The 26,388-nt window shown below is 44.3% G+C and overlaps 1 protein-coding gene across 2 annotated transcripts in view; it reads right to left on the bottom strand.

Moving 5' to 3' along the window:
* l(3)72Dn (UTP4 small subunit processome component l(3)72Dn) overlaps positions 1-26,388 on the bottom strand; it is a 91,532-nt gene that overhangs the window by 10,123 nt on the left and 55,021 nt on the right. The window contains exons 12-16 of one of the 2 annotated variants that reach the window (XM_075877051.1): positions 18,222-18,399; positions 15,761-15,858; positions 7,410-7,505; positions 4,730-4,846; positions 456-635 (exon numbers count right to left, since the gene is read on the bottom strand). In XM_075877051.1, the coding sequence (XP_075733166.1) occupies positions 456-635; positions 4,730-4,846; positions 7,410-7,505; positions 15,761-15,858; positions 18,222-18,399 (669 nt within the window). The remainder of the gene's footprint in view (positions 1-455; positions 636-4,729; positions 4,847-7,409; positions 7,506-15,760; positions 15,859-18,221; positions 18,400-26,388) is intronic. The other variant, XM_037426946.2, reaches the window with a different exon arrangement.

Genomic DNA, 26,388 nt, shown 5'->3' with positions numbered 1-26,388 from the left:
AGTGGTAGATATATATAGCTTGCTATTTGAGCATTGAAGGACGTGCTCTGCGGTGGCTCAGTGTTAACGCCTTGCATTCACGATTTGGAGGTTCCGCGTATGATTCCGTGCACCGGAGTCTTTCAAGGATTTTTTTCTTTCATGAGTTTTCATTTATATAGATACGTATACATATACGGTGAGTGACGGCGACGCCCGCGGCAAAATCCAGTGGAGAGTGTTCATATAATTGCTATCTTAATAAAACTAGCTAGAATGTTGTCGGGTGACTCTTTAAATTGACACAGTCAGATCAATGCTACACAATTTAAGCCTGGACTATATGAAGTTCTGCCAGAATTATAAGGCCAACAATACATTTTCCCTCACAAACACTAGCTATGTAGAATTCGTAAAAAAAGTTTCTCAGTTTTGGCACAAAAAGGCAAATCATAACCTCAGTAAAATGAAATTACCTCTGCCTTATCAACAATAAACAGCTCCTGGTCACTGTAGGCAAAGAAAACATCTTCGTTCCTGGCATCAAATGCAATGCCTGTCAATGGTTTCAACGTTTCCAGTGTCAGCCCACCATGTTGATATGCAACTTGACACCAATGACTTGATGACTCGCTGTTAACATTGTATTCTATAACCTAAATGATAAAAAAATACACATATATCAATTGAAAAGTTTTAGCTGAACATAAAAAGCATTAAAAACATTCAGAAAGCAGCAATCACACATCTGATATGAAGTCCAACAGACAAATTGTGCAGTTCACCTTAGACTCTCAGTTATCAGACATTTTTTTCAAACCACTGGATCAGCAAGTACAGTGATGGACAATGAGTGACTGTTCCAGAGATAAGCACAGATAGGCATTCATATACACAGGCATACTACAAACAAAATTTATGTACAATTAAGTCAGAAAAAAATGCTTTTGGCAAACTGAAACTGAATGGCCAAACAGCTCAGTCGCCTGCATGATGTCGCTCACTCATGGAACTTGCCATGTACAGGGGCGATTGAAAACTTTTGGCTGGGCTGTTATAATTTAAAGCAATTTGTAGATTTAAAGCTTTGTAATAACACATTTTACATCAAGAGGTTTAATTAATCTGCTCAATGACCCTAAGGACATGCCTTACCGATTCAATGCATTTGTACAAAATCATAAAAAACCACTTAAGGGTCCCTTTAAAACTTGCATAATTTAGAAGACACAGACCAAAAAGTAAGGTACACCCAGCAGCAAATTCAATGCGACGTGAGCACCACTGCAAGAGAGAATTTTCGCTCATTCAGCGCATGATAGTTCTAATCAAGTGAGTAACTATACAAATGGCAAGAATTATACTACAAGCTATAAAATTTAACTGTAGGCTATATTCCCAGACAAAATGGAAATAGTTTAATCGTAAATATTCCATAGTAAAAAAAACCTTGCTGGAGGGTGTACATAAGAATGAAATCATTTTGCGCAGCAAACAATGCATATATTTTATTTTAAATTGAATATTTTTAGAGTATCATGTAGCAACTGCACCAAGCCAACACTTATTTAGACTAATACCGCATTCAGGTGATTGTAGGTCGACCCATTTTGTCTTAATTTGAAATCAGAAGTTGGGGATCGACCTAAAATCGAAAACAAGTTTCGGTTGTGAAGTTTTTTGAAAATGAGTTCCAAGTCATTCCGCAAACCAAGCTTTCCTGCACAGCATTCAAGTACTGCCGTGAAACCACCTTCGCACATCGGTAGCTTCACAATGTGTCAAAAAAGTAGTAACAAAATGCATTTAAGCTCCTCTCTCTCTTTTTTTAATGAAGTGCCATTTTTGGGGGTCGACCTACAATCGAGTCGACTTACAATCATGGAAATATTCTGTTAACAAATGTTTTTCGACATCACACACACAAAAAAGAAATAAAATAGGAAGGAAACCTCAAGTACCAAGTTTTCAATTCTGTCTGCTACTCAGTAACAAATAATATTCTTCAATGTTTATCCATCTTTCAATAAAGAAATGAGCAGTCACAAAAGCTACTGCAATGAGTAGCTTGGCGGGGTAACAGCTCCCTTAAAATAAAATGACACCAACAGACAGTGCTTTCAAAAAAAAAAGAATGGACTTAAGAAAACAGAAGAAAAAATGATGGTGCTAGTGTAAGATTGTTGTAGACCGGTATAACAGGAACCCTCTATGTAAAAACACTTTGAGCTATAAAATGAAGCAGATTATGCCACATTCGTATAATCCGCACCTGTTAAGATGTTTAGAGTCAGAAAAAAAATTGCTTACTAAAGAGAGTTCTGTAATATTTGATTAACTTATTTGGGGCACTTTGGCAAATACTACTAGTGAACATTGCAAGAATTTCCCATATACTGCAAATCAAATTTACGCATTAATGCTTTTCGTGCTTTTGACACACTATGAGATGCAATTTGCAGATATGAAGTACCTGTTTTTGGTTCAAAGTTATGTTTTTTTAAGGGACCCACAACCAATATTTATGGTACCCGTTTTCTTGGGTGCGACGGAAAGCTTACCCGTCTGAGCTCGCAATCACGAAATGGTAACGCGGAAATCACCATGGAACATTTATAATCATAATTTTTCGATTTGCGGCGATTATGCAGTCTTAAAAAGAGATGCTGCAAATAGTGGATGTGATCGCGAAAGCGATTATACGCCAGTATAACGCCAGCAGTGAGGAAAAGTGAAGCTGTAAGTACAAACACATAATGTTGTGGTTGTCAAGCCTGTAGCCCCACGACCACCGCTTTATAGCTAGCTAAATTACATTACAAGAGTTACAGCACTTTCCCGGGGCTTCTTATGCAAGTACTTTTGGCAATGCAAGGGTAGTTTTTTTCGACTTGCACGGGTAGTTTTTCGACGTGCAAGGGTAGTTTTTTCGAGCCAGGACAAGTCTTCGAAAACGAAACGGCATGTTTACCCGCGATCGACAATTTATGCATAGTAGTTCCCATTCGGCTGTAGTTGGTCGGCTTCGATGTCATCACTTGACAACTCGAGCAAGTTAGAGGAACGAATTTTGGCTCGAATGCGAGCGCAAAATTAGGACCCCTACCAAGTATCGCCAGAGCGACATGTTTCAACAGACAATAGCAGTAGCGACTAATCCGATGGACCGCCATAATCGCCATCGTCAGCAGCATGCATGAAGCAATTCTCCACAGAGCAGTAGGCTAACGGCATTTCGTGCGCCGCAGCGATCGCATTGAAAAGCTCATGTGCTTCTTGAACACACCCGAAGCGATGGGAATCGAGCTACAGTGGAAATGCCGCCCGGCCGCACGTATGCACAAACTGCACCCGTTTCCCTGCAGAGGCCACGAAAGCAGCGCCACTTTTCATGCTGTACTTCTTTTACCCTGTAAGCCCATACAGTAAAAGCTCGTTAACTCGGATCTCACGGGACCGGAGAAAATGTCCGAGTGAACCGAATTCCGAATTATCGAATGGACCAAAAAACAAAAAACAAAAAGAAAACATACACAGCAAAGACAAACCTTTATTTCTTAAAAAAGTTCGGTTTTTTTTTGCGTGCCTCACAGTCGGTATTTCTGACAGAACGATCTTATATAATCCCTTCAGGTGGTGGTGGGCACGTTCACTGTCGCGAGAACAAACGCAGAACTCCTCGAGGACAGCGAGGGCTTCGGCGGCCTCCTGCAGAACGCGGTGATGTCGCGTTGGCTCATCCTGGCCGTCATCGTCGGAACAGTGATTTTGGTCCTCCTCAAGCACTTCCGATAATATATCATTGTCAGTCAGCAGACCAGCAACGGCAACATGATAGTCTATAGCGACGTAGTCTATAATCTGGACGCCACTAGGAAGGAGAGAGTCAAAACGCATGTCATTCACCTCGTCCTCCACATTTCCTGTGGGCTCGCGGGTGTCCTCTGGAGTGGCCTCTGGAGAAATATCCGAGTCGTCAGGGTGGACAAAGCCACTGAGCCGGAAAGAATTTGCAATGACCGCAGGCGGCGTTTCGCTCCAGACATGAGCCAAAATGTAAATTGCTGTCAGGAGAGTCATTGTCATATTCTCGCCCTGCTTCCTTGCACAGCAGGATCCGTTCCAGCACATGCTTTCTGTACCTGCTTTTCACGTGCTGTATTATCCCTTGATCCAGTGGTTGCAGAGTAGCCGTCGTGTTTGCAGGTAGAAATACAAGTTTGATACACTCCAGCCCTGCCACTCTGGTATGAGCCCTGCAGTTGTCAACTAGAAGTAAAACCTTGCGCTTGTTAGCGGAGAAGCGGCGGTCGAGTTGGCGCAGCCAAGCCTGGAAAATATCCGAAGTCATCCAGGCCTTTCTGTTGGCGAGATATTGCTCAGGAGAGTGGTGAATATTCTTAAAACACGTTGGGTTACGTGCCTTCCTGATGACTAGCAGTGGCAGGCGCTCGGTGCCCGACATATTTGAAGCGAGAAGCACAGTGATCCTTTCATTGCTCCTCTTCCCTGCAACGCACAAGTCGCCCTTGAACGTGATCGTTTTGTGCGGCAAGGCTTTAAAAAAGAGAGCCGTTTCATCGGTACTGAAGACGTTGGAAGGCTCATAACAAGCCAGGTAGTGGGGAAGCTCGGTTGTCTTCTAGTCAGCAATACGCCGTTTATCCACTGCTGCTTTTTCCCTGCACACGTTTCGAAAGACCAACCTTCAGACGCACTGAAAGATTTGATGTTCATTCTCAGTGCGTACCTTCCAGCTTGCCGACAGATCAACGATCCACTCAAGGGAAGCTAGCTGTTCCGCATGACTGTTATCCACCGCAGCAGTGTGTCTTCCAGCTTCGGGTGTGCCGCCGTCCTTATACCCCTGTAATACGGGCAAACGCGAAGACCGTTTAACTCCCTCGTCCTAACGACAGCGAAGATGTGGTCCGTGTCACACGGCCACCCTTACGCAAACGAATGTAAACGGAGCATTTCGCAAAGGACGTTCAACGATCTCCCTTCACAGCAAAATGAGGTACTCTCGTCCCCAGCAGTATAGAGGTCAGAAAAAAATTTCGAGCACTAGGTGGCCGCAGTGAAAAGAATAATACATTTTGGCAATATTAAACGTTCTCTCGTTGTAGTACTCATTCACAACACCTGTTTGTTTATATATATTTCCAACGGCCAGAGTTCACTTACTCTCTACACCGATGCCCCACACACCGTGCCTCACGAGTCGGGCCGGCCGGCGCCATTGAAAAGTATTTCGTCCATGCGTGTGGTTGTGGTGGTCGCTGTGTCACTCATGGCTGAAGAACACAAAATGTGTGCTCACGAGGCAAGGAAGCACAAGAACTTTCGTACCGGGCATGTGCACCGGCAACAAAACAACTAAAGCACAATGTGGCCAGCGTCACTAGCAGCATCACTACATTTAGCAAATTCCTTTCTATTTGAAATTATTTTTAATGGTTTATTAGCCTCTTACCAACTTAATAGTGCTTTTTTGTAAAAACCGCAAAACGAGGATTTACAAAAAATAAGTAGAGATGAAACGGGAATACTTTTCCGAAAATCAAACAGCGCCAGCTGAGCCCCCTCACGGCAACTGTTACAACCTTGTAATTGCCGTGTGACACTGCCACAACTCCTCGGAGTTTAGTGGTGGTTCAAGTGGTTCAACGGAGTTTAGTGGTGGCCGTGTGACAGGGGTCTTAGTCGTTTTCGTTTTCCGGTGAATTTGTTGCTGTCAAACGCCTCAAAAATTTTTTCTCCGTTCTTCACATAGTCGCTTAAGGTGCTTCTCTTAACATCATACTTTTTCCTTATCTCCTGTCAAAAAACACCTGCGTTCATGTCTTTCAATATTATAACCTCTCTTTCAAAATCATTTGCTGGCTGCTATGGCCGCTTAACTCCTGTGACGGTCACCATGAAGCGCGACAGCGGCGGCAACGCACACAAACAGAGCCGCAACACGCAAAGTCACAACACAAAGAACCAAGACAGGAAGTACACCAGTAGGCGTAGCATGGGTGTAGTGAGCAGCTGTTAGTAGACACTGGATGCGCCGGTGGCCCAAGCACTTCCGCCGGGCGGTGACTAGCGCCACCTAGTCACTTCCCCCTCATTCACTATCATCATGGTCATATTCTGCTGCAGTTCACTCGGTTTTGGTTTCTCCAAAACTCCAGTTCTGCCGTCGGTTACGGCAAGTGGTGCTTGAGCCTCCAAGCCCCCGAGATCGCACAACTCTGGAGTCCGGATAGCCCTCTCCGGAGTTGTCCAAGATAACCAGTGCGTGGCTAAATCCCTCCAAATTAATGAGCATTTGACCTTATTGAAATATGCACAGTTTTGCCGGGACCGCGCCGCGAGTCCGAGTTAACCAAATTTCCGAGTTAACAAGGGCCGGATAAATGAGGTTTAACTGTAGAAACAAACTAAAATAAACAATAACATACATATTCGAAATGTAAGCCCTCATTCCGGTGCGCTTTAAGTAATCACAGCAAAGTTATTAGGGCTTCATAATTGTGTACCATGGCTCTTATGCTAGGGGCACGACATGCCGGTTTTGGTTACTTTTGAACGCAATTTAATAATATAAATCCTACTCAGGTCGCGAAAAGTGTGCCGTCACCTGTCACCGTAATTCATGCTCTTTTATTTTCCACCGAAATCTCATCATCCGTTAAGGCGAGTTGTGGGTCCCTTTAAACTCCATGCTTCAAATAGCAAACTTTCTGAAATTTCAGCAAAATATCTCTCCGAATCAAAACTCCTTGCTAAAGTCACTATAACTTCTCTTTCTTTTTTCAAAAATTCATTTCATACAAATCGTTTCAGCAAATGTCTGAAAAAATTGCCCTGTATTTTACATATACATACTTGAGCAAGAAAAATGAAGCTGCCTCCCATGCTAACACATTTCACACTTCCTCTTGACGATTTCACTTGTCTTACATTCAAAACACCAACATTCTTTCACAGAAAACATAACCAACAACAACAACTACAACAACAAATTATACAAATAGAAAAATGTGTCTATAAAGTGAATGTGAAGGTTCACTGGTTGACGGAGTTTAAATCCCAAAGCCACCCCGGCTACGAAAGGTTATGAATCACTAATTTGAAAGATCAGAATGAGTGTGGCAGTTTGGGCTAGTTGGTATGGCACGACGATAGTTATAGCGCCAGAACAGAATGACGACAAAGAGACAAGAAGGACACGAGCGTTAATGCAGAAGGTGAAGGTGCGCGCACGGCAAATGGAGACTGCAATGAAAGTTATGAGGACTGATTGATGAAGAGAAACACACGAAAAAGAGTCCTTCTTGTCTCTTTGTCGTAGTTCTGTTCTGACGCTATAACTATCATCAGAATGAGGCTCTCAAGAACCTTCATTTGATCTCTTTCAAAAATACACATTTACTAACCTTGTTGTTGCTATATATTACCAGCAGGTGACCAGCTTTTGGGTAGAACCTCATTGCCGTTGGCAGACACGGAGCTTCAGGAAGGTTGCAAAGGACCTGGAGACACATGTGCAGCACCATATAAATGATAGACACATACTTCTATGAAGTTTTTAACAAGAAAACTCCTTAAAAGAAGATTGTGTTTTTTTGTTTTTTTGTGTGTGTTAACCCTTGCACATCTTTTCCCATCTCCCTCTATGTTGGGCATCAATGAATTTACACGGATGTTACATTCTGAGCACTTTGTTCAGATTTTCAGCTTAGCTCTAATAATGGCATCATTAACCCTATTAGGATAAATGACATCAACTTATGGCGCCGCAAGCAAGTCCTAAATAATCGATGCTCTACACTTACAGCGCCGTCTGTATGTTTGAAAACCGTGCCTATTTTACAATTGGTCTTTTTGCTGATCATATGCTGTCACTTTTCAAAGATGCTGGAGAATTTTTTTTTTCCACTATAAACCTTCTATTTCTAGTTTAGCACCAGTGACACGAAATTTTTCACTTATTTTTTTTTTTTGCATAAAATAACAGTTCAAGCACCCGAGAGCACGGAGAACGTATCGGTAAGCGTGAGTGCACCTTGAAAAATAATTACAGCCTGCTTCTAAAAGCTAGTTCCAGCTCTGTCGCAGCAAAGAGGCTCTACATTTGGATGGCATCAATTTAGTGCTGGATAAAAGGTGCAGATTCGGTTGTTCGTGCCAACAGCTGCATTCGCGCAGGAACGCGATAAGAGGACCGTTGGTGGGCGCCCATCACAAGTTTGCTCCTTGCTGCCCCGATAGTCCCGATCACCCTGGCATTTGTAGATATCGCTGCTGCCGGTGACATGAAAAACATTGGATAAACTGTTTATGACTTGAAATAACTCATGATTGAATAAAGTGATGCTTGAAGTGTGCTATTTCTGCAAAGCAACATCTGTTTCCGAACCAGCAACGAGATATCGAGCCGTGATGGCACGCCATTTTGCAGGTAAACAAACATTGGCACCGACCATCTCGGCGAACCGGCCTGCTTCTATCCCACCTTTACTTTTTACATCGCAGTCGTCTATAAAACTAGTTGCACGTGTAAAAGCATCATATAAGTGTAAAAGTTTTTATCGTGTTGGCAAAAGAAGCGCTTAACAATAACCTTAGGTTGGAAAGCGAGTGGCCCTACCGAGAACTTTGGCCTTGCCAGGCCTACACTCGGAGTTGAGAATTAATGTGGGCTGTTTCGATGTTTGTCGCTCACGAAGGCATGTTGGCAATGTTATTAGACAATTAGGCATGGCTGTGTGAGGTTGTTTATTTTGTGCTTAATAAAAAGAGGATACGATGTCTTCTGAGCGTGCAAGCTGAGGTGCTGAATGTGGGCAGACATCGAGGACTGATGGCTCGTTCTCCCCATATGTCGTAAATGGTCGTACGCCACATGCGCCGTTGTATGCCGAGTCAGACCATGTGTCCAGCGCTTTTTAAGGTGTAGGTTCTTCGTCGACAATCTGAAGTCGGTCAGCAACTGCATGTTGTGTGTGTATGCGTCCAGAGCGAACAGAGTAAACTCCGCTTGGTTGGCGTGCAGTCTTCGCCTCGGCCGTGGTGCACGAGGTCGACCCACGCTTGCCTCAACACCGGATCGGACTGGAATAGGAGGAACTTGCCACTGCTGCCCTATTTCACTGGTGAGAGCCAATTCACAGGGCAAAATATTGGCACCATAACAAATTCGAAATCAAATGATTCCTTTGCCCTCCGATAAGCGTATATACAGTAAAATCTCGGTAGAACGAACACCACATTAACAAACTTTCTAGATTAACAAACTCAAAAAATCCCACGCCGACTGCTAATACATAGTTTCAATGTAAAATTATTTCACTACCACGTACTTCAGAATATTGAACTTTTCAATAACGAACCCTAATTTAGTTCCGCATTACACTAACAACGCCTCAGTACTACGAACACATGTTCTGAAATCCGTACGCAAGCAGACAACACAGTGAACGGACGCCTTGCTTCTCGGAAAACGCGCGATGGTGCGGAGAGGGAAAAAAAATATAAAAGGATGACTTTCTCCTCTTTCTTTTTGTTGAAATGCCAACGCTGCAGGTTTACAAGTGCAAAGGCAAGGGGCGAGGACAACACGGGAAGGCAAGGTCAGCGAGACAAAGTGGGAGTTGCGTAGCGGGAAGCTTGGGCGCGGAAAACCTGAGACAGTGAGGGAGCAGAAAACGAAACACAAGGGTTTTTTTTTTTTTTTTCACTTTCTTCAGAAGAGTCGATGGCAGCCGCGACGCTTCGGGTTTTTCTTATATTTATCACTTCCACATGTGCTCTAGGACAACACCTCCTTTAAAAAGATGCCTGCGACATCGCACACTTTTCCATGGGGACACTTTTCCTTGTAGTTCAGTACTTTCTCCGCAAGAGGTGCTTGAAGCCGACACTACTACTTCCGCTGGACTCAAAAGTGACGCCACCACTAAAACACAACCGTGTTGCCTCTGAGAGGGCAGTAGGCATTACTTTAATCTCAGAGGTTACAAGGTTTAAAGTGGTCGCCACAGCGAGCGCTCGCAGCCGACACTGTTTGGGGTGCGGAGGAGAAAAGAATAGGAGAGGGTCGAGAACCAGCTCTTTGGCTCAAGTCGCAGGCATCTTTCTAGAGGAGGCGTTGTCTAGGAGGCCTTGTCAATCGTGTTCATCTCTTTTTGGTGATTACTTATGGCGTCAGCAAAGCAAGTCGACGTTCGCGCTGCGGTGCTACTACAATGAGTTTGTAGCGAGAAAGGAAGACGGGACGGCGGCCAACGTGGTCGTGTCGTTCTCTCGCCACTTTATTCCACGCCTGAAGCGGAGCCGCGTGGCTTTTCACGTCCGACACACCAAGTGCGCTAGCTTGTTCTAATCCTCGCGCAGCTCGAGCTAGCATCAGCTGCACGAGAGGCGCGGCGCGGTCATTGAGAAATGATGATGAAGATCATGCACTACAAGTTCATCTCCGTTTGCGATGAAGAAGCAAAAAAAGTTTTCACTAAGCGAGAAGGCGGATATTCTTCGGCAACGGGAAAACAGGCTGTTGTAGCCAAAGAACATAAAATTCATGTGCCCCCCCCCCCCCCCCGAAAATCGGACTTATTCAAGCAAACATGCATTTTTTTGTTGTTTGTTCACTTGTGCATTTGTTTTTTCTCGTGAAAAACGAGTTCAAGGACCCACCGTTGTACAGGTAAATCGTTTTGGTCGGTGGAAAATAAGTATTTATGGTTAATTTTTAGGCACTCACTATTACGACTTTTCAAAATAACGAACATATTCCCGCAGCCCGCCGATGTTAGTGATACCAAGATTTTACTGTATTGTATTCGCGTGCACGTACACTATATTCCAGACTCCGCTAGCTTGCTTCACAGATACGCTGGATGACAGTGACCGCACGGTACGAGCAGATGAACGAGAGGGCGACACGCAAGTGCCATTTTTGTGTTTAGGTGCTTGACGTCATGACAGCTTGCAAGAATCCTGCATTAAGTCACCAGGATTAGTATTGTAGCCTGACATCAAGTTAGTTTCGATGTTATAAGTGTGCTGCGACAAATTTTACTTTAATATCAAAATAAAGTACCTAACCAGCATTTGCTAAGCATCACACTGGCTCAGAGCCGTCTTTTTATAAAGGAGATTTGTATGGCAGAGTAAACTCGCCTACAAAAAAAAGGTGTCAGTACCCCTTTAAGCCACAATGCACGCACAGACATGCAGCGATAAGTTTCGTGTAGGTTTACAATTTCCATTATTTAATTCAAGGTCACAAAAATTGGTGTTTATCTGGTTTATAATCACTGAAAAAATTATTCCTTCATGCGAGCTTCTTCATTGCCTGCAGGGATGTTTGCAGATGTGCGTTAGTATGTATGAATAATGCCACCATATCTGAATGATGCATCCGTGCTTGCCGATTTTCTGTCTTGAGAAGTGCAAATATTTAATGCTTCTCAGTGGCGATAACACGAACGACCATTGGAAGTAATTTACCACTCATTTGGGTTTCTCATGGGCACAAAACTCTAGTGTTGTGCATACCAGCTTCTCTGATGTGAGCGAGTCAATCAGTAATTTCTGATGAACACTGCCCAAATGCCAAATCGAAATCAAATAGATTGGGTGCCAGCTGTTAAAGGGACACTGAAACAATAAAAAAAACGAGATTATGGTGTCTTCATACGTAATTTCATGCGACAAACTCGAAAATCAAGTAGATAATTTGCATAAACCAACTCAAATAGCTTTACTTTGCCAAAAACAAGCAGCAGGCGTCGCAGCCGCCATCGAGAGTCTTGCCGCCACTGTGACTGGTGAAAGCTCCATGACGTCACTGTCAGAAAGGTGAGGACAGTTGACTGCGCTCGCCGGCAGTCAATGTTGTGTTTATTTGTTGAGGCGCTGCACTGTGCTCCCTACCGGGCTGCAGAAAATTAGGCACCTTTTCCTCTTCTAACCACTACCACCACCACCACCACTATCTGTTGAAATAGTGCAGTTGCTGTAAGTATAGCGAACTGGAAAAGTCGGACCGAATTCGCTGTACGTCTGTACATGTTCAAGCCGGTCGCCACTGTAAGGGCGACGACTGAAGCGGCACAGGAAAGCGAGTCTCAACCAGCCACCTTCACCCGCGTCAGAAACATAGACAGGCACGTATAAGATGCCTGCCAGTGCTTAATTTCACTGTAGTAAACTGTTACAAAAGATACGCTTATCAGTGGATATCAAATTTCATAAGAAACAGCAGCATCGGCACTCGGTTTTAGCCTACTGGCACTGTCTGCGCTACGCGTGGGCAGCGTGCAGGAACATGAACTGTTCGTGCATTTCACAGCTCAGAGTGCAGCATTGTTAATGCAGTCAGTATTGTACTGCGTAGCGGGCAAGGCACACACGATGAATCAGTATGCGACCCTGAGAAATAAAAAAAAAAAAAGCCAGACGAGTGCCGCTCTTGCCGCAGTGGTGATATGTGCTCTGAACTGCGCTGAAAACTGCGCAAAAGTAGTTTGACTCGTACCTTGCAATTCTCTTTTTTTTTTTTAATAGTACCATCGCTTTTTCTAAATTCTGCCCAGTACTACCTTGATGACATGTTAAAATGCAAATGGTGTATTAGCTGTGCTAGAAGCATGCGACTGTCGTGCAGGATAGCCGATTTTGATTATGCAAACTGATACCATTGTACACGTGTTTCACTATAGGTGCTCATGCACGCACTGCATGCAAAATGAGGAAGAGAAGGAGTGCTGCTGCCGCCTCGAAATTTGGCAGATTCGTGACCGCCACAGCGCGCTTCATCTCGTAAGTTTGAAGTATTTTACTTTTAACTGCAGCGGCCCATTTCGCAGCCATCTTCTGATCCTGAGGAAACTTGTGAAAAGCGACCTAATCACGAGCGTAAGTGCTGCGGCAGCTATATGTTGCGCAGTGACTCGGCACCGCGAGTCCCCTCAACCTTGCAAAAACACAACTAGTCGGATGATGAAAATCTCTAATCAGAAGAAGGGAACAGTGCAATGGCAAGAAATCCATAACAACTGGCGGAACTGCTGCTTCGCCAAGCCGCAGATAGCAGCAGAAACAAGGCACAATCGCGAAGTAAAAAAGCTGAGCTGACTGAGCGACGCAGGCGACCAGGTGCATAGTTGCCCGCCGAGCGGCAGCTTGACCCTGAAGGTGACGTCATCTCCCGTGTCTATCTCTCCCGTGCTCCTCCCCTGCGCGCGCGCATGCTGGGGGTGGGAGGGGCATTCCCTCAGTCGAAGTTTGCTCGCTCATAGCGCCGATATTTAATTGAACCTCGGGAAAAAAACCTCAGTAGGCATGTTGTCAGAGGTCGCAGATATCGAATTCGCAATAAAATCACGAATTCAAAACCTCTTTAGTGTCCCTTTAAAACATGGAATTGCTAACCTGTTGAAAATTCTAATCAGACACAGGAGGACCGTCTCGGAAACGGGCGTAGTGCAACAATTCTGTTTGGTATAAAGGTGACAGTAATCGGTGTGCCTTCTTTTCTAAGCATTTGAAACATGTTTAGTCAATGAAAATACTTTTTGATTATTAGTATAAGATTATAAGAGGAAAAAACCAGTGTAAAATTTAGACGGGACACGAAGAAGGCCCCACAACACCGCCAACTCACGATTGATTTCTATTTTTTTTTTTTACATGTGAGCACCTATATAGTAGCTGGACAGTCAAAAAACAAGGAAAATGACATGATATGGTACCCCTATCTCTCGTCGATATGCATCACTGCCGGGCGCCGCAAAGACGTGCTGTACTCTACCATTGCCCGCGTTTTCATTGAAGGGCCACTCACCAGGCCTCATACCAAATTTTAGTTAGACAGTGGAAGTTGTTGGGTGCCCATTTAGGAACATTTTGCCACAAAATTTTTTTTGAACCTGTTCATTACAAGCTGAGAAAACTCTTTTTTTGAAGCGGCGCGAAACGAGGATGACAGGAGGCGAGCTCGAAACTCTTGCCACTCCTCCACGTAGCCTTCGCAAGCCAAATCTTTTCCCTACCCTCTTCGGCATCCGAAGTAGAGGGTAGGGAAAAGTAGAGGTCACGTGCGCATGACGTATCCGAACAAGGCCAACCCCCATGCACACGAGCGGTGTTTTTTTTTCTTCTTTTTGTTGTTGACCAGGGTTGTTTTGAGGTCTACTGCCTGCTTCTGCGGGATGGTTTGGAAACTCTGGCTAAGACGCGGTAGAATAGATGAGCACAATGAGTGCACGAACGCGTAGGAGTGTTCCACGGCTGTCATCTGCTTGATGCGCAGACCGCAGATTCGCGGGGACACGAACGCATGCGAAACGCCGGCACATTAGCCCTGCATCTTGTTGCAATTTACGGGGAAAAAATGAAAAAAAGAAGGCTCACATTCCCTTACTGCATCTCATTATTTATCTAGAGATTTATTAATCTCTTTAAGCAACAAATACACAGACTACGCATGTTAAGTAATTTTCACTATGTCATGTGCCACTGCTGATAATGTCGGAGCATAGTCGTCTACGTAGAGGACCAACGTCACTGCATTGCCGTGTACGTAGGGCCATTCATACGCGCACGTCATGCCCTCATTCTCTAGGAGCGCACCCACAAAAGGAAGGAGGAGCAGCGTTCATCTTGAAATTTGACCCATTTTCGTGGCACGTAGAGTTGCAATTTTCGGCAGACGTGATCATGAACACCTCATCTACGCATTGCGCTTGTAAGCTCGAAATTGTCAAACCTGGTGAGTGGCCCTTTAATGATATGATTCCCTTCTTTTCAAATGAAGCCACCGCAGAGAGTTTCGTTGATTTCGTACCAAATGAAAACTTTGCTGCGGGTTGGCAAGTTGTAGCGGGAATTTAACCGAAGACAACAAGATTGGGCACTGCAAAGATCGCTCTTTAGAACTGACCCAAGAGCAGCGCGCATGATACAAAGTCTGGCATTGCGGCCGATAGATCGGCTCCAATAAAAGCCCGCCAAGCATGTGTAGGTTTGCGTACCAGCAGCAAAAGTGAAAGCTCGTGTGAACTAACCATAAAGCTTTCAATTTGTGGACGAGGTCACAAGCGAGATATTTTGTGCATTCTATGACGACGTTTTTCCCACAGGAAGCTCAAAGCACCCAAGATGCAGACATGGGTGCACATCCCATGTGGAACGCACGCAGTTGGCAAGCAAGTGGAGCCACGAGGGCGCCAATGCAAAAGCTTCTCTATTGCCAAGGCAAGCGCCCTCCTATCTCACTTGGTGAGCTTGCGACAGGCAGCTGCTGTAGTCTTTTTTTTTAATAATTTGTTTTCCTCTCTCCACCTGTCGTGTGTTGCCTATGCGTTTCCTTCTCCATAACAATGCCCTCATCGCCCTCTCCTCTACGGCACAGCTCTACTGAGAGCGCACTCACTATCGCGTTTTATCAGGAGGATTTTCTCGCAACCACATAGTAGCCGGTTTTTCATCTTAAGGGGTCTGCACAATAAGCAGTATGATTACACATGCGGTTCTGTGGGAGGGTAAACGGGACCTCAAAAACAGCACACTGCAGCCAGTCCTGCACTGTACCCTGTTTTGTTATAACATTGTTAAAGTGCATTAAAGCAACTATACATCATATTACTATTTGTTGCAATGTGAATATGGCAGAGGAACTTGGGTGTTTGTAAAAAAACTAACACCGAACAGAAAATGGGGGGTTGATGCAAGTTTACACACTTGAGCACAATACAAAACATAAAACTGAAAAATTACACACCTTAGATGTCTTCAAATTATAGATGTGTATACCTTCACTGTCAGCAACAGCAAGATGTTCAAGTGACACACATATCATGTGAGGGCCCATTGCACCACCTGAACAAAAAGGAAAAAAAAAAGGGGGGGAGAAGGAATTAGCTTGCTTAGAGCACAACAATGCTCAGGTATGTGCACTTTAGAAAAAGATGAAGCGGAAATGCAAGAGATTTATCAACACAAATACACCGTCAAATTATTTACAATTGCGGTTTGCTATCAATTCTTACATGCACACAGCTAGCACTGCTCCTTCCACTTCATGCTGACAGTCATAGGAGAATGGAAAGTAGCTTACCATGCTTACACAATTGTAGGTCAACCCATTTCATCTAAATTTGAAATTAGAAGTTGTGGGTCGACTTACAAACGAAAGAGCAGCTAGTAGTCCCAGTTGCGACGGGTCAAACGAGCAAATAAGGATGCTGTAGCCCGATTACAACACTATGTTTGTTAAAGAGATACTGACATAAAAATTATAGCCTGAAGTTGTTTTTTCCTACAATGTGGCCTGCTAATCACAACACAGCACATAGTTTGCTGTAGCATGCAACAGATAATTACAAGCTCCTCATTACTGACCAGCCTCAGTTTCGGTTTCAAAGAGCTCTAAAAATTACAAGCCACCTAGTGTGTGCAACTTTCAGCCATGTCAGCACACAGGAACACGACAGACTTCCGCAGGTCTGCACCAAGAAGTCCTTTCGTACAGAAAACGGGACAGCCGTGTTGCCAAACACAAAACTTGCAATGCGTGCGCCACAGCCATAGACTCGTGAGCAGCAGAGAAGTCTGCTGGTGCAAACGCGACAAAAGCAAAATGGCGGTTATGAAGTCATCATAACTAGTTGCAGCGTGATCACAAGAGGGAAGTAAGGGGGTCACCAAGGGTCACATTTAAGAAAGGTTGTGCAAATATTTGAATGCTTCGAATATTCAAACGAATAATGCAGTATTCCAGTTCACTGAAATGACCTGCTTTGAGGAAGCCACAACTCAGTCACAACACTAGCCATTCTTCACTAAACATGTTATTCCTGGTGCAGTGCTTGAAATGCAAAGAAAGAACAAATAAGAGAGAGAGAAGCACCAACTACAGTAAAATCTCGGTACAACGAACTTCAGGGGACTACGGAAATTTGTTCGTTACTTTGAAAGGTCGTTATAGTGACAGCTCGAAAATTAACCATAAATACTAATTGTTTCCCTACCAAAATGACTTACCTTGACAACTGTGGGTGCTTGAACTCGTTTTTCACGAGAAAAAAAGAACAAATGCACAAGTAAACACCAAGAAATGCACGTTTAATTTAAAGAAGTTCGTGATTTTTTTTTTTTTTGACGCGAGCAGCACAAACTTTGCAGCGCGAAGGCCTCCTGCTCATCCACAGTCATGAGGTGCAATTCCGTTCTTTCGTCATAACAGCCTGCATTTTGCCTTCCAGTTGCCGAAGAATATCCATTGTCTCACTTAGCGAAAACTGCTTCTGCTTCTTCGTTGCAAGCAGAGATGAACTCTTTGTAGTATCACCACAGCGCGAACGCGAACTTGCTTTGCGGATGCGATAAGTAATCACCGAAAAGAAATGAATATGACTTAAAAACAAGGCCTCCAAAGAAAAACCCGAAGCGTCACGGCTGTCATCGCCTCTTTCGAAGAAAAAAAAAAGGGCTAGAAAAAAATTCCTCGCGTTCCGTTGTTTGCTCTCTCGCTGCCTCCGGTTTTCCGGGCCCATGCTTCCTGCTCCGCAACTCCCACTCTGCCTCGCTGACCTTGCCCTCGCCTCTGCACTGGCTTCTTAACCTACAGCGGCGGTGTTTCAACAAAAAGAAAAAAAGAAAGTCGCCCTTTTGTCCCCCCCTCCCCTCCACATTGTCGGGCATCTTCCGAGAAGCAAGGCGTCCGTTCGCTTTGTCGTCTGCTTGCGTACCGCTTCGGTAGTCGTGACGGATTTCAGAACGTAAGTTCGTAGTACTGAGGCGTTGTTAATATAACGCGGAACTAAATTAACGCTCATTATTCTGAAAAGTTGAGTATTCTGAAGTATTTAGTAGTGAAATAATTTTACATAGAAACTATTAGCAGTCGGCATGGAATTTTTTAAAAGTTCGTTAATCTGAAAAGTTCGTTAATGTGGGGTTCGTTCTACCGAGATTTTACTGTAGTACTAACTGTTTATCAGCAAAGATGAAATACAGGTGAATTTCCAAGGATGCGCAATGGTGTGAAAGAGAGATGTCAGACATGTCATCACGGAAGCTGTCTTATAAAAAAAAAAAAAAGCACAACCATAACTACATAGAAACTAAACCTGTTAAGCAAACTCAGGCACCAACTTACCTAGGAATAAGTTCTACTAGACAATTCATAAATCTTTTTACAGTTCGAGTTTTAAAAAGAGTGCCAACAGAGGTGTGCACACCTTTTCTAGACGGAAGGGTGTAGAGGTGCCTGGGTGGCATGTTGAACACATGCACACTTCCATGAGAACTCAGTGCCACCAAATATGAGCCATCAGGACTGAACATCAGTTTCTTGGCAGGGCCCATCTGTTCATTGAAAGTGGATACCTTGTTGCAGTCAAGGCTAGACCCATTAACCTGCAGTAAAAAAGCGGGCATCCAATTAGCAGGCAGTATTAATATTTCGCATTTCTAGACTGCACTGGATTATTTGATGATTATAGCAAAACTCTTGTGGGCAGCACATTTCCGAAGTACCACATCACAGTTCCATACCATCCAGCATTATACAACAGATATGAATAGCAATGCTTTACTCAAACAAGCCCTTATTTCTTATACGTGTGCTTGTTTTATCCAAAACAGCCTCCCTGTCTACTGCACGAAATATACATGAACTGCTTTGAAAATTATTAACTGATATATTCAAGTGGAATGTTCAAGAGACATTACAAGATCCTTAATCAAATTATATACCCCAATCCTTCACATAAACTTGACACGGCCCAAAAAGCAGCATTTCATATCTTTACTTGACTCGACACGGCCCAAAAAAAGCAGCATTTCATGTCTTTACTTGACGATGGGAGCATGCACAACCGTGCAAGTGGACAGTGCTCATGAAGAAGAATGCCCAAACAGCGCGAGTTCAGAGATTGAAACATAAAAAAAGAGAAAAAAAACATCACATTTTTTTTTTAGTGCAACTAAACTTCAAGTAACTTCAGTACATAGCACTGGCCAAACACGGGCAAATAGGCTGTACCACACAACTGCGGCTTGTACTCTCTGGCTGCAAACATACTTTATAGTACATACAGTAGACTCCTGTTTAACAAAGCATGAAGGGACCCGGAAAATGTGTTCCGTTTAACAGCATTTTCGTTTATAGAGAGACAAACAGGTAGTATCTTGCCATGGTTCTTGCAGATGGCAAGATATCTTTTCACTCACTTTTCTTTCTTCAGATTTACATTACAAATCAGCCTAATAACTTCCCCTATAGTTTCCTTGGCATTATTGTCTATTAGATCTCATCATTAATGTGTCGAACACGGAAAAACAAGCCCATAAGTATACAGTTCTTTCCTTATAATTTATTAACAAGGGTCTCGTACTGGCAGACTTGGTATATATATATATATATATATATATATATATATATATATATATATATATACACCAAGTGTGTATATATATGTATACACACACACACACACACACACACACACACACACACACACACACACACACACACACACACATATTGCCTCATTCAACCTGCAGAGAAGAGCTCGTGCAGCAAAAAAAGAAGACAAAGTTCTTGCCCGGTCCTCTTCACGAGGGCCTGGCATGTAATTAAAGTGAGCTCTCCTATATCCGACTTCTGCTGTGTCTGCGTCGTGACACTGGTGGAATTGCTGGGTACATGACCAGGACACCTTCCAACAGCCCAGGATCTAGTCCACAAAGACTTCCGCTCGTCGAAGCACTCGTTCCCCGCACCAGCCGCCGCTTGTTAGGCCTGAGGGCAGAGTTCGGTCCTTGGCCGGAAAACATACTGCACCCGGAAGCAGTAGCCCCGCCATGACCAGCCCAAGCACGGCACAGGTGACTGCTTTCACCCCTAAAATTCCTGTTGACTTCCACAGCAACACATACGAGGACACAGATGACTGGCTTGAGGAATTCGAGCGCATAGCCAACGTTAACGGGTGGAATGCCACACAGAAGTTGGGGTACGTGTATTTCCCTCTTCGGGAAGGGGCTCGCACATGGTTCACGAATCACGTGTGGTCAACGTGAGACGAGTTCCGGCGAAAGTTCCCGGACACCTTCGCAAACACCAAAAGACAGGAGCATGCACACCGACTCCTCGAATCCAATTCAAAAGCCAAACGAATCTGTTGCTATGTTTGTTGAGGACATGGCTCGTCTCTTTCATCGAGCCAATCCCGATATGTCCGAGAGCAGAAAGATCAGCCACCTCGTGCGTGGTGTTAAAGAGCAGCTGTTTGCTGGTCTCATGCGGAACCAACCTTCAAGCGTCGACGAATTTTTGAAGGAGGCGACCGCCATCGAACGTGCACTACAGCTACACTACCGCCAGTACGACCGCCCAAACAAGAGCGGACAAATCAGCGCAACTGCCATGACCACTGTGACACTTGACAAGCGTTCTTTGCGTGACCTGATACACGAAATTGTGCAAGAAGATGTGAAGAAGCTCGCCGCCACACCGAATGACTGCGCGATTGCGTCGGTCACAGAAGTTGTGCGCCAAAAGATAAGGCAAGCGCTTTCACTTCCCGAGCCGAACTCTGACAGGGTTAGGCCAACCTATGCAGATATTCTCCGTCGACAGCCATCTAACGTGCCCCCACCACAGCAGTACCACCAGCAACAGCCGCCGACAGTGCCTTGGTACTACAGTGATACGTCGACGCCGATGCGACCTTCACTCCGCAAAACCCGACATCTGGCGTACCCCTGACTACAGGCCCTTGTGCTTCCATTGTGGGGAAGCAAGCCACATCGTGCAGTATTGTCCTCATCGCGTCACCAGGTACCAAGGATTTCCGTCCACTACCCCTCGGCGCTATTTCAACGAAAGACGCAACGTTAATATGAGCACGACAATCCCACAGGACTTTTCTTCTGGGTTCCGGTCACGCTCGCCCTCTCCTGGTCATTTTCCTTAATCTAATAGAGATAGGAACACGGACATGGCGAGAGGAAGATCTCCCAGTCCACGCTGGGAAAACTAAGAGGGAGGGGGGGGGGAGGTTGCGAATTGCCGAAGAGTTGAAAATCCCTCATTACGGCCGCACAAAGCACCGCACGTTTCGAATGAATCGACGAAAGACGAGATTGTCACCGCTGAGATTACACTTTCAACTGACGGTCACGACATGATGGCACTGGTTGACACTGGTGCAAACTTTTCAATAACGAGTGCGAATCTGGCCGACAAAGTCAAGAAGGTGAGAAAGAAATGGACAGGACCACAAATTAGAGGAGCTGGAGGCTAGCTGCTGACGCCTACCAGAAAGTGCAACGCACGAATCAAGATCGGAGAAACATCATTCGTCGCAACCTTCGTTATTCTTTCCGAGTGTTGTCAACAGGCCATCTTGGGTATGGATTTCTTGCGGGAGTACAGTGCCATCATAAATATACCGGACGTTGTACTGACCTTCTCAGCGGACCATAACGAAGTGCTGCAGCGCAAGCCCATGCGCGTCATTGACGATGTGACCATGCCACCGTTATCATGCCGCCTCATCTCTGTCACGTGTAACACACAGCATACTGGAGAAGGTGTCGCGGAACAAGTATCGACACTTTTACTTTCTCGAGGAATCGCTATTGCCAGAAGTCTCGTCAGTGTAGTGTCTGGGAAAGCAGAGGTCCTGTTGACGAACTTCAGCAACCAGCGTCGACACATTACAGAGGGTACCACAGTTGCATACTTTGAAGAAATTGTAGAATTTCGCCAGTGCTTCGCAGTGCAACAATCAAAGACGCCAGCCGCTTCAGCACCACCACCTGTCGATGTGAGCCCAGATTTATCGCCAGCGCAGAGGCAGAGTCTTCTAGATGTTCTTGGCCAGTTCGAAGATTGTTTTTCACTCGGAGGTCAATCAAACGCCACTGACAAAGCACCGAATTATAACAGAAGAGACGGCAAGACCAATTCGACAAAACCAGTACCACGTGGCACCGAAAAAACGCGAAGCAATCCAAGAACAAGTCCAGAAAATGCTCGACAAGTGTCAATTTCCCTTGACCCTTTAACCACTTTGCTCGATAGCGCGGAACTGATTTGAACTAATATGTGTCCATGTTGTTCGAGTTGTTAATGAATAACTTATATTGCCAAAGTTTCCCAGTGGTTTCACGCTACAAATAGGCTGTTGTCAAATTATTTTTAACCCTTCTGCCACCCTTCAGGATACCCCAGAACTGATTAGCAATAATATTTAACTAAACGTAGAAAAATTACCTACAGTCAAACCTCTTTAATACGTACACGCTTCAAGTGTACCAACGGTTAATACGTAGTTGTGACAAATCCCTGACTGAGTCCTATAGAGACTAGTGCATTCATGGACCACTTACGCCGTAGGAATTTCATGTTATGCCGACCCCTTAGTGGTCGCTGCGCACAGCGACCACTGTTTCTGCCATAAACTTTTACTGCGTCGCTGAACTTCCAATGCTGCAAGATGCCCCATTTCGAGAAGTGCGGCGACAGGCCAATCAGTTTTTCAGACATCTGCGAGATTGCGGCAGTGACCTTGCAGGTAATCATCGGGAAAGAATGAAGGCTTGGTGGTGACAACCTACAAACGCGGCAGTATGACTTATTGTCGACAAAAAGCATTTATCGTAATAAGTATCCTCAGCTGTCCACATGGGCACGCATGTGGCGAAGCGTTACTTTCAACCTACTGTATGTTTTTAATAGGAGACTGCCTGAACACTCTCTAAAGACGACGGAAATGACTGCGTCTCCGCTGCTACGCTCTGCACCGAGAAAGGAGGAGCGTCTCCACGCGGAGAGAAGCAGATCGGCATTAGAGAGAGAGTGAACTCTCAACAAAAGCTTTTCTTTTCTCACCAAGAAGGGTCTCTACGTGCAGAGAAGGAAAAGGGAGAAGCGTGGCACAGGCGCATTGCAAATCGGCATTTGAGAGCAAACAACCCGCCACAATCGTTTCTTTCCTTTTCTTCTTTTCCTTCGTCGCGCGCAGTGTTGAGAGGTGCCGCCGCAGGATTGGGCATGGCGCCGAGAGCGTTTTCAGAGCGTAGTATGTTCGAATTAACCGTCGCAAGTGTTTGTGTGTTCGAATTACAAGGCGTTTTCGCCCATCAGAGTACACATAGCTTTGACGGAACCACAGCGTGAGTTCCAATTAACCGGAAGTTCGAATTAGGCGTGTTCAAATGAATGAGATTCGACTGTGTTTATTTTCTGTCGCGCCCGTGGTTGCATAGCAGTACATCGGGCTGCAAGGTGGTTTTCTTCTTTGCATGCTTATAGGTGTGCGCCCATCTTGCCACAAACTGTTATAATCGATAGAACTAAATAATGAATATAAAAAAATAATTGTACCTCCCCTTCAACTTTGTTACAACGAGGTTTGAATGTAAAAAAAATAAAAACCCAAATTTTTAAAGTATGCAGATCGCGGTACGCATGTATCGTGGAGAGCCGATTATGTCCGTTCTGCCGCTGTGTCAGTCGCTGCATATTCCAGACCCCTCTGTTTAGTTTAAAAAGAAATTGCCCGAAATGAGTCAATTCCACATGGTCAGAATATGTGAAAACAGTGAATATATTTTATGAAAAGCAAAAAACACTGCCTATTACACGATATATTTTACATGTCAGCTAGGAGTAGTTTACAGTCACAAGCAATTAAAAAATATAGAGCGAACAAGACCAATATTAGCATAAGTTTGGATTTGGCTCATATTGAAATGACAAATTAAATTCGATGCGACATTTTCGTGAAAACTATTAAAATTGACTTTCAAGAGTAGCATGATAGAGTTTTGGCAGAAAACCAATAAAATAGGCAACAGTGCTTCATTCAAAAGCTTTCAACTATACACAAAGATTCGGCGAATCTTCTCCACAGCATGAGCAGCTCTCTGTAAAATCTGCATGATCATTTTCTCTGGTAGGCCGGAGGACCTTGAAAAAAATAAGGGAGCTTTTCATTTTCTTTACATGAACTGCCAAAATGCTTCAAGAAAAGACTCATCACATCTATCACTTTCAGTTCGTTGACGTGATGAGTGTACAGTGGGAGTTGCACAAGTGTTTGTGCAGGGAACTTTCCCCTCTTTAGGACTGGCAGGAAGCTTGATACGGAAACTGTAGTAGGGTTCAGCTCTAATTTTAGGGCTTCTACCAGCTGCATTTCTTTGAAATTAGAAGACCTTGGTTTTTGTTATCTTAAACGGCAAGCTGGATGTCAATTTCATCTCTGTCATAGAGTAGGCCTTCCAGTCACACACGTCCCAATGTTTCCCGAACTCTAACAATGTGCCATGATTTAAATGATTTGGTAGCCTCAGGAAATCAGGCAGAAAATTTAGGCAGGAACTGGCAAGGAGGCTACCATGCTTGTTCAATTCCATGTCCACGTAAGTGTTCTGCTATTGGCTCACTTAGCTACGTACAGCGCATGAATCTGGCTGAATTTCATTTTGAAACTAAATCTGTAAGCAGACGTAGGTGGTTGTACTGAACCCATTTCGTTCAGATAATTGTTTTAGAGAAACGTTAAGATATATATGTGCCAATGCAGCCTTATCTGAGCTAGTTTCAGTTTCTGGATTTGGCTCATTTCAGTAAAAAAAAAAAACCCTCAAATGCTCCTTGGCGTTGGCATCACGTTCTATTGGACTGTTGTGCGAGAGTGCCAGACTCTTTTCTACACCTCGGGAAAAAAAAAAGCTTTGTGCTGGGGCAAGGTGTGAGGCAGTGGCGATAGCGAATCAAAGCTGCATCAGCAAGCCATCCATCGCATTAACAAAAAAGAACTAGACTACGTAGTTAAACTCACTGGCATGTGTTTTTTCTATGTAGTTTCTTTGCTTCTAAGCTTTAGTTTGCTTTCCACCCTAGTGCATTGATTGATATGATTATGATGTCATGTGACAGGTATATATTCTTTGTTTTTATAATAAAAGTATAGCTGGAAGTTAGTGATTTGTCCTCATCTCTTTTGTAGATGCGAATTTGCGCTTAGTGGTTAATGCATACAAAATAATGTTAGCGCTCAGCTATGCCGCATTCCTGGGGAGGTATGAATTAACAAAGTTTCAATGAGTGGCGAGAGAAGAGAAAAAAGAAAGCGTAAAGCAGTAAATGGAGTAAAATATGAGTGGCTCAGGGAATAATCTCTATAGCATGGTATTACTACTTGGAAACAATTGCTATTATTAGATGCGAAAATACAAGTAAGTACAATCGAAGACTGGAAGCCAACTGCATCCAGAAGAATATCATAACCTATTACAAAAGCAACGCTATGGCCGCCGTGTATTGACACAAAGGTATGGCACACTATGATCGACATGCAAGAAAAAGTGGGTAATTTAAAGGAGTGCTGACACAAAAAATGTTCTTGTTTCTTTTTCTTCTTTTGCAATAAATAGCTAATGACCTACTTATCATGGAAACCTTGTTCACTCAAACATGAAATGGTTAATCATTTGGAGACATTTTTAGAATGCCCAGTTGTAGCTTCAGTGAGCTCAGAGAAAAATAGGACCAGGGTCATTTTGTGAGTGTATGCACGTGTGTGTGTCAGCAAGCTGGCCACCCACGTGACCACATAAAACAGTGATGTGCACTGAATGCAGTAGTGCCTGCATGCACTACTGAAAGTGCCTTGTTGACAGCTGCAACACAGTAACTTCAGCAGAGTTCATATGCAAGGAACATGGCAGCCAATACAAACTAGTGACATGTGTTTTTGTTGGTTGTTTACATTGCAGCCAAGTTGATATCAGTACTGTGAGCTGCTCCATTTTGTGCTCAGTTGTGGGGCATACACTTTAAAATAGACCTTAGATATGTTCTAGCCTACATTTCTTGAGGAAATTTTGCACAGGATATATGTGCATCTACACAAATCTATCTCACAAGTTATTTTGCCTTTGAAATTTTGTGTCAGTGCTCCTTCAAGGAGAGCATGGACAAAAACTGTACGAAGAAAGGCAACTCGATAGGAAACGCAGGCAACCAAACACACGGGGGACCCAGTCGTCACCAACACTGGGAATGACAGTGATCACTACTGACAACAACTGCTGCATCAAGCGAGGTCCACAATGTGCTTGAGCCACTTAAAAAACTTGGAGCAGGCAACCACGGTACTCTACTGGGACACACACAGTTCATGCAAGGTCCACGGTCACCTGGCATCCCATGGGCTAGCAGGAGTGATAACCCAACGTAGCTGCCCAAGACAGGTAGAGTTTGTGTGACGTCCACGAAAATCGGGCATGGGTTCAAGCTGGCTGCCTGGGACAACCACAAGACAGCCCCTGACCTGGGACATGCAGAGCAGTGCCACCACTATTCTAAGCAGTCACAAAGCTTAA

This window comes from Rhipicephalus microplus, chromosome X (assembly GCF_043290135.1).
Source record: "Rhipicephalus microplus isolate Deutch F79 chromosome X, USDA_Rmic, whole genome shotgun sequence".
NCBI classification, from domain to species: Eukaryota; Metazoa; Arthropoda; class Arachnida; order Ixodida; family Ixodidae; genus Rhipicephalus; species Rhipicephalus microplus.
This window is presented reverse-complemented; position numbering and strand designations above follow the sequence as displayed.